Genomic DNA, 12,971 nt, shown 5'->3' on the forward strand with positions numbered 1-12,971 from the left:
TTATCACATGGGTTAATGAGCTGATGAGTTGAATCAGGTGTGTTTGATTAGGGATACAAAGGAAACGTGCAGTGTTGGGGGTCCTCCAGGAGCAGGGTTGAGAACCACTGCCCTACTCAATGAGGATTTGAGATATTGAATTTGGATCCCATATTGTTTTTGTTGTTGTTCTGCCACTGAAAAGCACTTTGTTACATTGTTTGAAAAGTTGTATATAAAAAGTTATTGTTCATATCATATTCAGTCGTCAGTGTCTAATTACCACACTGGGCCAATGTTGCAAATCTGCAACATCCCAGAACGCCTTGCATGTGAAGGTCTCTCTAAAAAAAAAAGTCAGGATTCTATTGTACTACCCCATATGATAATTTTCCCCAAATATCAGATTTTTCCTGTTACTAAAACTTAATTTGAGCCTGAGAGGGATATAAATCTTTTTTTTTTATTTACCATGCTGCTAATTTCCTATAAGATTGCTGGCATGTCTATTTAAGTGGTGGTTTGAATGTTGGTTTTAATGTATCAAACATGTAATTTTCCCAGTTGCCAAATATTGTAATAGTGATTACTTTCATTTCTGGCGCTATGGCATTTCTGTGCTGTGTCGGAGATGTTAGCGTGTTTCTAATAAGATCAGTCACAAACATGATCCCTGCACGATCTAATATATAGCGTCTTATTAACTCACTGTTATACATTGTCTGCAACACATTTCTTCTCCCTCTTCGTCTTTCTGTCATTTTCTCCTCTGCTAAAGAAACTCTTAAGCCTCTTAAAAGTCCTCGTCCGTGCTCCTAACAATTTTGACCTTAAGACCTCTTTTAAGGGTTAAGATGCTTTCTGAATTACTTTTTTCTTTACTAGGATACTAGGATGTGTAAACGGCCACATTTCTAAGAATTTTCTTAGAATTTTGTCACTAGGAGCTACTCTTTGCATTAAGATTCTTTATGAATACGGGCCCTGGATACTATTACTAATTAAATAAATGTCAACTAGCCTAAATGCATTGATTAGAATTGCCATTGACTAAAGATTTTTCTAGTCGACTAGTAGTCATTCATTTAAGCAATTAGTCGACTAATCTCACGTTAATATTAATTTCATGCATAAATCTTGCCGCAAAGCACCGGCAAAAGCAGGCTAATGATAATATGTCTGAAAAAAAAAAAAAACTAGGCATTTTTATTGTTTAATAATAAAAAAAATATATTTCTAAATCAGTGTCGGCTGCAAACATATCTATATCTCCGCTGTAAAGTGGATGCGCCTTTAGAGAGAAATGCACCTTTCATATCATATCAGCCTAATCAGCCGGTATTTGCTTTCGATTCGAATTTTTTCGTTTAAAGGTGGACATTTCAAGCTTTATATAGAAATATTCATCATGTCTGTGAGGCTATACACTGTGTTTCAGTTCTTTTTTGAGACGCGCTCCAGTTCACGCCACGGAGACCATGGAAGCGCGCCCTGTTTGTTTTCTTTTATTTTACAAAAGCACAATGTTTTCTTGTTATTTGTGAGTTTACAAAAATAAAAGTAGCTACTTGCGACTGATGCATTACAGTTTTTCTCGATTGTTTACACACATTTTCTGAAAGCATGCCTCATATTCTCAGAACTCTACACACAAATCAAAAACACACACACAATGGGCAAAACCCCTCAATTCTCCTGCAAAATGAAACTTTACATTCAAAACAATGTTATTTCTTCTCAAAATGGTATTTTGTTTTCATATGACACACACAAACCATCATATGAATAGACATTTATAAGAACCAGTTGAACACTGATGTGCTCAATGTAAAACACTATGATGAATGGAAAACACTTCTTCTCCATTCATCATAATGACTTAGGCCTTTTTTTGTTCAGTGTTACACTTTCTACAGACAGTACATACATAAGTGTGTTGTAAAATATTTTAGAATATTGTTTTTATACTCAGAACACACAAATACATGGTAACAAATATATTTTATTTTTCCCACAAAAACAATGTACACAGTGTACATCCCAACCAACACAATGTTGTACATACAGTGGTCTACATACAAAACAACAGAAGAATTGACTGTATACAGTTACAGTAAAAAAAAAAAAAAAAATCCAATGTTGGCATCCATTGCACCATTGAAGAGCTCACCTGTTGCCATTTTATGCTAAAGCTCTGACTGCTAATTGTAAAACTGTGTGACGGGTGTTTGCCCGTGTGATGAGTCAGTGTGCATATTTGAATGGCAGTGTGTTCCTTGTGAAAACAAGAGATTTTCTGCTAGAAAATTGTGCCAAAAGCAGAGAATTGTGTGTAGTGTTTTGAAAAAAAGTGTGTTTTAGAACTGCAATTTGAGTGTAAAGCAGGAATTGTGCTTGTAGTTTAGCAGAATTGGTTCAGGGGGTTTGTGAATGAGTTACATGTTGTGGTCATTGTGTCTCAAGTACCAGAAAATGTGTGTAAACAATTGAGAAAAACTGTATTATTTTCTGTATATGACCAGAAAAGATGGAGTATTTCAAGTTGTTTCCACTGTTGATAGGAAAATGCAAGTGTTCGCGCCGACGCCTGCCATGCAGTGCGCGCTGCACACTCCGCACAAACACTTTGGATATGCATTTATCTAGGTTAAAGTTAGAGCGAGCTGCCATGCCAGACGGATAAGTCGTTTTCATGTTTAACAAATCAAATCATGCATTTTCTAGCTACCACGAGTAAGCGCTGCACCAGTTTGAAAAAGGTAAAAGCATAACGAGCGTAACGAGAGAGGGGCCCCACTAAGGGGGATGCAGAGATGTTGCTGCGTCTTTATATTAACATTTCTGATTGTTTAAATGATCAGCCCTCGGGGGCCCCCTTAAAATGCCTGGCTTGCCTGCCCTATTGCGGTGCCTGTGCATTCAGGTGCAACACTGTTATCCAAAAAATTGGTGAAGGGGGCCTTTGAGACATCCGTGCCCAGGGCACATCATCACCATAATCCGTCCCTGCCTCTATTGCTCTCTCTTTCTCCTCTATTGCTCTCTCTTTCTCCTCTATTGCTCTCTCTTTCTCCTCTATTGCTCTCTCTTTCTCCTCTATTGCTCTCTCTTTCTCCTCTATTCTCCTCTATTGCTCTCTCTTTCTCCTCTATTGCTCTCTCTTTCTCCATTATTGCTCTCTCTTTCTCCTCTATTGCTCTCTCTTTCTCCTCTATTGCTCTCTCTTTCTCCTCTATTGCTCTCTCTTTCTCCATTATTGCTCTCTCTTTCTCCTCTATTGCTCTCTTTCTCCTTTATTGCTCTCTCTTTCTCCTCTATTGCTCTCTCTTTCTCCATTATTGCTCTCTCTTTCTCCTCTATTGCTCTCTCTTTCTCCATTATTGCTCTCTCTTTCTCCTCTATTGCTCTCTCTTTCTCCTCTATTGCTCTCTCTTTCTCCTTTATTGCTCTCTCTTTCTCCTCTATTGCTCTCTCGTTCTCCTCTATTGCTCTCTCTTTCTCCTCTATTGCTCTCTCTTTCTCCTCTATTCTCCTCTATTGCTCTCTCTTTCTCCTCTATTGCTCTCTCTTTCTCCATTATTGCTCTCTCTTTCTCCTCTATTGCTCTCTCTTTCTCCTCTATTGCTCTCTCTTTCTCCTCTATTGCTCTCTCTTTCTCCATTATTGCTCTCTCTTTCTCCTCTATTGCTCTCTTTCTCCTTTATTGCTCTCTCTTTCTCCTCTATTGCTCTCTCTTTCTCCATTATTGCTCTCTCTTTCTCCTCTATTGCTCTCTCTTTCTCCATTATTGCTCTCTCTTTCTCCTCTATTGCTCTCTCTTTCTCCTCTATTGCTCTCTCTTTCTCCTTTATTGCTCTCTCTTTCTCCTCTATTGCTCTCTCGTTCTCCTCTATTGCTCTCTCTTTCTCCATTATTGCTCTCTCTTTCTCCTCTATTGCTCTCTCTTTCTCCTTTATTGCTCTCTTTCTCCTCTATTGCTCTCTCTTTCTCCTCTATTGCTCTCTCTTTCTCCTCTATTGCTCTCTCGTTCTCCTCTATTGCTCTCTCGTTCTCCTCTATTGCTCTCTCTTTCTCCTCTATTGCTCTCTCTTTCTCCTCTATTGCTCTCTCGTTCTCCTCTATTGCTCTCTCTTTCTCCATTATTGCTCTCTCTTTCTCCTCTATTGCTCTCTCTTTCTCCTCTATTGCTCTCTCTTTCTCCTCTATTGCTCTCTCTTTCTCCTTCTCCTTTATTGCTCTCTCTTTCTCCTCTATTGCTCTCTCGTTCTCCTCTATTGCTCTCTTTCTCCATTATTGCTCTCTCTTGCTCCTCTATTGCTCTCTCTTTCTCCTCTATTGCTCTCTCTTTCTCCATTATTGCTCTCTCTTTCTCCTTTATTGCTCTCTCTTTCTCCTTTATTGATCTCTCTTTCTCCTCTATTGCTCTCTCTTTCTCCTTTATTGATCTCTCTCCTCTATTGCTCTCTCTTTCTCCTCTATTGCTCTCTCTTTCTCCTTTATTGCTCTCTCTTTCTCCTCTATTGCTCTCTCTTTCTCCATTATTGCTCTCTCTTTCTCCTCTATTGCTCTCTCTTTCTCCTTTATTGCTCTCTCTCTTTCTCCTCTATTGCTCTCTCTTTCTCCTCTATTGCTCTCTTTCTCCTCTATTGCTCTCTCTTTCTCTTTTATCTTCAAGCTTGCCCAATAAATAAGTATCCTCAACACTGTTTTCTCTGTTCTCCACTTTCTCAGCTCTGTTTGCTACATGCTTTGTCGTAATTGTATATTTTGATAAATAGTACAATATGTTTTTCTTTGATTCATGTCAAATAGTGTATGCTTGTTTCCATCTGTTTGTCTGTTATAAGCAGATGGCCTTTGTATCTGTTTGCTTGCTGTTTGTTTGCTATTTGTATTGCGTTGTGAAGCGACCTTGGGTTCTTGAAAGGCGCTATAGAAAATAAACATATTATTATTATTATTAAGTTTACTTCTAATCACATCCTCAAGTTTGCTGACGATACTACAGCTGTGGGTCTTATCAGCAATAACGATGAGTCAGCGTATAGGGAGGAGGTGTACCAACTCGCAGTATGGTGTAGGGACAACAATTTATCTCTTAATGTTGATAAGACTAAAGAGATGATTGTTGACTTAAGGAGAACCCAAGCGGATCACTCACCACTGCACATCAATGGAACAAGCATGGAAAGAGTCAAAAGCTCCAAGTTTCTTGGTGTGCACATGTCAGAGGACCTCTCCTGGACTCTTAACACCACATGCCTAGTCAAGAAGGCCCAGCAGCGTGTCCACTTTCTGCGGAGGCTGAGGAGAGCCAGACTTCCTCCTCCCATTCTCACCTCCTTCTATAGAGGGACAATAGAGAGCGTCCTGATCAGCTGTCTTACTGTGTGGTACGGGAACTGCACAGCCTCCGACCGCAAAACTCTACAGCGGATTGTGAGAACAGCGGAAAAGATCATTGGGGCCTCTTTACCTACTATAGATGCTTTATTCAACAACCGTTGCATCCGCAAAGCCATTCGTATTACGAACGACCCCTCTCACCCCTTTTATGGATTGTTCACCCTTCTGCCACCGGGCAGAAGGTATAGGAGCATCTGTGCCACCACCAGCAGACTTCACAACAGTTTTTTTCCTGAGGCAGTCAGATTACTCAACACCCGGCTGTCTCCCAATACTCATTTGGGTTAGTTGAACACCTAACCCAATAAGACTCATACCACCATACCTGGGTTCATAACTGGGTTAGTCGAACATCTAATTCAGTAAACATTTATATCATTATGCATACACTGACTAACCCATTATTAAGACTCAGTACTACTGCAAACTGTACTTACATAAAGTAGCTGCATCAGTTACTTCACTAGTGTTGCTGCTATACTGTGCTGCTATGCCAAATATGTTTACATTCATAGTCATACTTAGTGTATCTATTTATTATTTACTTACTATTATTATACATTTTTTGTATTATGTATGTATGCATACGTGTGTGTATGTGTATGTATGTGGGTATATGTATATATGTATGTAAATTATACGTATGTGTGTGTATGTGGATATGTGCATACATGTACATATTTGTGTTTATTTTAATTTTTTTAAAGTATCTGCACTTATGTGGTTTTGGGTAACATGTTGCACCATGGGCCTGAAGAAACGCCATCTCATTCTAATGTATACCTGTTATATAGAAGAATGACAATAAATAAGCACTTGACTTGACTTGACTTATCTCTGCCTACATTTTGTTTCTGTCTGACCGGAGAAAGTTTGTCCTGCCATTCACCTCTACAGCTCAGATGAAACTGAAGAGAAAATGGCCGACTTCACTTATTTTTTACTCTAATGCTCAATTCACCTATGTATACTACGCCCTAAAAGTATGTACTCTTTTTGGGAAGAAAAGGTGCATACTTTTGAGTGTGTAGCAGAAGAGAAGACAGGCTTTGGGACTAACTATCACGTCATACAACTGCGTCTTTAACGGTTGCTCTCTGTCAATTAATTACACACACCCTGACACTCAAACTGACCTGTCAATCATCTTGTCAAAGATAAAGTCCTCCACATTTAATTTCATTTTATTTCCTACCGTATCGGAGAGAAATGCAGAATCACGTTGATCTTTCATGACAAGACTCTCCTCATATTAATGCATAATGATGCATTTAAAAGTTAATGGCCAAACAGATCTTTATAAAAGTCCACATTGTTATTGCAGATGAAATATAACACAGATAACATTGAATCAATATTTTTCTATCAGGTTAAACTTTGATTAGTCACACACTTTTTACTCGTGGTTGTAGTTCCTCCTCCAAAGCGCAATGGGTTGTGGGTAATATTAGCTGTTATAGTGAGAACGGATCCACACTTCGAAAATCCCTCAGAAATATAGACCATCCGGAGACTTCTGGCACACTCTTCAACATATTATGCTTTGGGACACTTATTTTAATCTCACACACTGTTTAGGAAGGATAGTATGGACATTGAGACGCAGGGTTAGGCTGTGTTTACGTCCACTTTTAATGCTCATCCCTTGCTAATGTTGCACGAGTGTCCACTACTGGTGAACTCTTGCAATGAGTTTGAATGAAATGCTCTAAGCTCTTGATCACTTGGAATCCAATATGGAGCTGATTATAAATTATACATTTGTTTTTTTTTACTTACAGCACATATGAGGTGTTTCTGGGGTTTTCTCCCTCATTTCTGCTTCGAGGTCTTGATTGTGGCATTTTTTTTGAGGTTTAGAATCCAGTATTTCTGTCATTCTTTTGTCTTTTATGAATTTAATAAAGAACTCTGTCTCGTCTTCTGTCCAAACACACCGCATCATCTACGTCAGGTGACTGTAAATGCGCAAAAACTGTTTCCATTGCGGTTTTGCTAAATATTCCTTTTTCGAATTGCGTGAAAACCCCCCTCATGCGAGCGTAAAAAAAATGTTTTTATAAATGGGAGTTTTTGCGAAATTGACGTGTTTCCATTGGCCGTATTTTCAATTCGCAATTTCAATTTGCGGTTAGGTAATGGGTAATGGAAACGCGGCTATTGTCGATGGCTTTTGTCTTTGTCTACAATTGTCCCCATTCATTCTTTTCAGCAACACCAGGCACAGACTCTCAGGATCATTGGAATAAAAACACAAAAGGTACATAATCACAGTGTTTTGTCTTTGTCTATAATTGTCCCCAATCTGCCCTGTCTGTCTCTGACTCTGTGCTTGATCTCTTCTTCAGTCATAGTGATTTCTGTCGCTGCAGTCGCTGTTCTCCTTCTTGCTCTTCTCTGGCTGATCTGCAGAAAAAGAGCTGGTGAGTTTTCAGATTTACTCCTTTACAACAATTAAAAACAGTTCAGATGAGCAAACAAACACATCATGTTCAGATTGTAAGATCATAGAAACATGTGGATTATATGAAATTCTCAAACAGAAGTTTATTCGTGCTGAGAATTCCTGTAAAGTCAATATCACAGAGTTATCAAGTGAAACAACAATCGTTCCCTTTCGAAATGTTTACTCGTATTGCGTCTTTGCAAGACACTAAGGAGGAAACTCTTTTTCTCAGAATTTTGAAGCCTTTATCCTGATAAGCTTCACCAGTGCGCCGTCGCACTGAATCGTTCTTTGTTTAAATAGTTCAAAGTTAGATTTAATGTTATTACCTTGACAAACTATACATCATTAAAAAGATATAAGATTCAAGTTTCAGTATTTGACCACTATTGTATTCTGAGAAACTTATAGTGACAGTTATGTCTTAATTTGTGTCAGGAGTTATGTAATGAAAAAATGAGTCGATACCTTTAATATGAATTATGAGCGTCAGCCGCTCCCATTCAGAAAAAACTCAAAACAAAAAGTGGTGGGGCATCTGCCTATAAAAGAAGCTCATATTTACCATATGAATTAGATTTATTTTCCTTCAGTGAAAAATTTACGTCATTGATTCTCGAAGAAGCCTTCTCGCCGTCGAAACCAGAAAGTGGACCGAGTGCTCTCCTGCAATTAAGCAATCCTGCAATCCGGCCAGCTGACTCAGCACTGCTGCAGCTGACTTAACTGTCTCCCCTGCCCTGAAAATTTTCTGCAACGTTGTTGCAAATGTCGTGTGGTGGTTGCGGCACGTGCAGAGCCCTTCTGCACCCCACTGACGAGCACAGTGAGTGCATTGCCTGTCTGGGGAAATGCCACGCTCACCGAGACGAGCTGCTCTCACTGCGAGAGTGTGTCTCTCTGCTCTCTGAAAAGGCTCCGACCCTCGGGCTCTCCTGTTTCCACCGCAGGATCAGAGGACTGGACGATCGGAAACAAGCAAACTCATGCCGGCCCAGCCCCCGTGTGCCTCACTAAGCGGGCTCAGCTCTTCATACCATGGTGGTCTGCCTTAGGAGTATATGTAACCGATGTTAGGGCCGAGGGACAATTACCACACTCCGGAGGAGCAGACACCAGAGGACACCAAGAGGCGGACAACAGAATGACTTCTAAAGGTACGTTTTTATTAATTTAAAAGAATAAAAACAGTGCTGAGAATGTTCGTGGCTGGACCCCGGTTTGGGAAGAGGAGCTGGGGGGAGGGATATTCCTCTTCTCTGACTCGTGGGTGGGACAATGGCTTCTTCTCGTCTTTTCGACTCGTCAGAAAGGTGCTTGCAGGACAGACAGTAATTTCTTCTCGTTCCTTCAACTCGTCAGAATGTGCTTGTAGGATGGACAGAGGCTTCTGCTCGCCTTCAGATTTCCCCACGGACAGAACAGGTAAGTATTCGGCTCGTGGAGATGTTCTTAGGACAGCCGATCGAATGAACAGCAGCTTCCCCACCTCTTCTGAGGGACAGACAGTGACGGTGCTCAGACTCGGCTTGTGGACGTGTTCATAGAACAGCCGATCGAATGACAGCAGCTTCCTCACCTCTTCTGAGGGACAGACAGTGACGGTGCTCAGACTCGGCTTGTGGACGTGTTCATAGAACAGCCGATCGAATGACAGCAGCTTCCTCACCTCTTCTGAGGGACAGACAGTGACGGTGCTCAGACTCAGCTTGTGGACGTGTTCATGGAACAGCCGATCGAATGACAGCAGCTTCCTCACCTCTTCTGAGGGACAGACAGTGACGGTGCTCAGACTCGGCTTGTGGACGTGTTCATAGAACAGCCGATCGAATGACAGCAGCTTCCCCACCTCTTCTGAGGGACAGACAGTGACGGTGCTCAGACTCGGCTTGTGGACGTGTTCATAGAACAGCCGATCGAATAACAGCAGCTTCCTCACCTCTCTTCTGAGGGACAGACAGTGACGGTGGATCAGGCAATAACAAGTGAGACAGGACTGTGGTAATTTACCCGCCTTTGCTCTCGTTCCGTGCGTAACAGAGCGGCGTCGTTGGGAGAGTTCGTGAGACTGGGCTTTCGTGGACGTGAGAGAGAGTGCTCGTGAAGTGTGGTACTCGGGGTACGTTGAGCTCTTTCCCTCCACACCGTACACTCAAGTGGGAACCTGGACACAGTTCATCTCCACAGTGATTAATCGACTCGTTCCTCCTCTCTCTGTAGGGTGGATGACTCGAGAAATAATGGTTTCAGAAGATCAGCATGAACACATCAGCGATCCTCCCAGCTGTTCCAGTTACTCCGCTTCGTTCTGTCAACAAGATCACACACACTGCCCGCAACAAAGGTTAGTTGCACACTGGTGAATGGTCAATCTTCAAATGTGGTTTTCTCAACAGGTAATCAACAGAAAGGTGCACTTAACTTTTCCCCGGTGAGTCACTCAATATCCTGCAGTGGTTTCCTCTTTCACTTCTGCCAGTCACTCCCTTTTTTTCTTCTGTATAATCTTCTCACTTACTTCATTGCGTTGCTGTTCGTGTTTTCCTCGGAAAAACTCACTAAATGAGCATGCCTCGGGGAATCTCACAGTAGAACCCCGATCTGGCATTAAACCTTCAGCCTTCTTATTTCCCCGCCGCTGTCAGAACACACACTGCTGCCTGCCCATCTTTCACACTGCTCAAACACTCCCTTTTTAAGGACTCCGTTATTTCAGGGAACGTCTCGGTTACGTATGTAACCCTCGTTCCCTGAGTAGGGAACGGAGACGTTACGTCGGATGACGACGAATGGGGTTTCGCTTAGAAAGCCTATCACCTTTGAGTATAGAAAACGAGCCTATGGCAATGAAATGCCATGGGTCTGCAGAATTTGCATAGCGTAACTCCGCCCCACCCTGGGGGTATATAAGGAAGTGCGCTGGCAACATGCAGATATGTCTTTGCTGAGGAGCCGAGACTGAACTCAGGCGTTCCAGCGGTACAGCGGAAGTGGCAGGGAGACGTAACGTCTCCGTTCCCTACTCAGGGAACGAGGGTTACATACGTAACCGAGACGTTCCCTTTCATAGTCACTCCGAGTTACGTCGGATGGCGACGAATGGGGTTCCCAGTGTAATCACGCCACCTCTCGACTGTCTTCCAGTGCCCTGCGTAAGTCTGAGCTCCCTGTCGTGAGACTGGCACGGACGAAGGACTCCTACTTAACACAGGAATACCAAGGTACACTGGGAAGCATATCTCAGTGGAAATATGCAATCATGCCCAACCCGAAGGGTGGGACTTGGAATACACATATGACCCCGGGGGGCTGCATATGGAGAATCACTGGGGTGTCCAGCCGCAGGTGGAATATTTCAACCCCAGGGGTGGCAAGGTGGCTTGCCGAGGGAAAGACACATGCTCAAGGAGGCTTACAGTGGAAATACACATGTGGGGGTCGCCCAGAGGGGGAACCATGCACATGGATGCACCTAGCCAAGCGCGAAAGCTGCCGGTGGCATAACTCTGGCGTTGACTTCAACAGTGCTGGAGGAGACTCAGGGCTTATGAGGCTCACCTGAGGAGAATATTGAACGTATCCCGTCCGAGGAGAGGAATGGCGAGCAAGCGAAGACACCTGAGCAGAATCTAGTACCGGCTAGTTGAAGCGAGTACACGAGAAGAAACTGGCTCCACTCGGAGATTGTAGAATCTCGCGAATGTGTTAGGTGTCGCCCAGCCTGCAGCTCTGCAGATGTCTGTTAGCGAGGCGCCATGCGCTAGAGCCCAAGAGGACGCCACACTCCGGGTGGAGTGGGCCGTAACACCAAGGAGGCATGGTCGACCTTGCTGCTGGTATGCCAAAGCAATGGCGTCCACTATCCAGGGAGACAACCTTTGCTTGGAGAGAGCCTTTCCCTTCAGCTTCCCACCATGACAGACAAAGAGCTGGTCAGAGGTCCTGAAACACTGCGTTCTGTCTACGTAAGCACGGAGGGCGCGTACTGGACAGAGCAGTGCCAAGGCTGGGTCTGCCTCCTCCAAGGGCAGCGCTTGCAGGTTCACCACCTGGTCCCGAAAGGGAGTGGTGGGAACCTTGGGCACATATCCAGGCCGGGGTCTCAGGATCACGTGAGAGTTAGCCGGCCCGAATTCCAGGCACGCTTCGTCAACCGAGAATGCCTGCAGGTCCCCTACCCTCTTGATGGAGGCCAATGCAACCAGGAGCGCTGTCTTCATTGACAGGAACTTAAGCTCCACTGATTGCAGAGGCTCAAAGGGAGCACTCTGCAGGGCAGTTAAAGCCACTGAGAGGTCCCAAGAGGGAACGAGAGGAGGGCGAGGAGGTTTTAGTCTCCTCGCTCCTCTCAGGAACCTGATGACCAGGTCGTGCTTTCCAACGGACTTACCTTCGACTGCGTCGTGATGTGCGGCAATAGCGGCAACGTACACTTTCAGGGTGGAGGGAGACAGCCTTCGCTCCAACCCTTCTTGCAGGAAGGAAAGCACGACACTGATCGGGCATTTCGTGGGTTCTTGTTGTTTAGAAGAACACCAGTCGACGAAGAGGTTCCACTTCAACGCATAGGCATGTCTCGTGTCTCATGTCTAGTGATGGTAGCCACCACCGCTGGTGGTAGGGTACTCAAACCTACCTCGTCCCGTCCAGGAGCCACACGTGGAGGTTCCAAAGATCGGGACGAGGGTGCCATAGGGTGCCCCGTCCCTGAGAAAGCAGGTCCTTCCTCAGAGGAATTGGCCAGGGAGGTGCTGTCGCGAGGAGTACTAGTTCTGGGAACCAGGTGCGGTTGGGCCAATACGGGGCAACCAAAACCACCTGCTCCTCGTCCTCCCTGATCTTGCGCAAGGTCTGCGCAAGAAGGCTCACTGGGGGAAACGCATACTTGCGGCCCCGCGGCCAGCTGTGCGCCAGTGCATCCGTGCCCAGCGTGCCCTCGGTCAGGGAATAAAACAGGTCTCAATGTGACGAGTCGTGGGAGGCAAACAGATCTATCTGAGCGTCCCCGAACTGATCCCAAATCAGCTGAACCGACTGGGGATGGAGGGAGAGGCCAAAGCCGAGACAGCTCGTCGGCCGCACAGTTCAGGTCTCCCGGGATATAAATGGCTCGAAGCAACCTCAGATGCTTCTGACTCCA

General features: G+C 44.0%; 1 protein-coding gene across 1 annotated transcript in view; it reads left to right on the forward strand.

The window, feature by feature from the left end:
• Positions 1-7,551: 7,551 nt before the first annotated feature.
• The window catches only part of LOC309492896 (uncharacterized protein), a gene marked incomplete at its 5' end in the record, with an annotated part of 37,484 nt that continues 32,064 nt past the window's right edge, over positions 7,552-12,971 (forward strand). The window contains 2 exons of the mRNA XM_082161936.1: positions 7,552-7,645; positions 7,734-7,808. Coding sequence (XP_082018062.1) covers positions 7,552-7,645; positions 7,734-7,808 — 169 coding nt within the window. The remainder of the gene's footprint in view (positions 7,646-7,733; positions 7,809-12,971) is intronic.

Source organism: Leuciscus leuciscus (genome assembly GCF_965113295.1).
Source record: "Leuciscus leuciscus genome assembly, chromosome: 1".
In the NCBI taxonomy this organism is placed as follows: domain Eukaryota; kingdom Metazoa; phylum Chordata; class Actinopteri; order Cypriniformes; family Leuciscidae; genus Leuciscus; species Leuciscus leuciscus.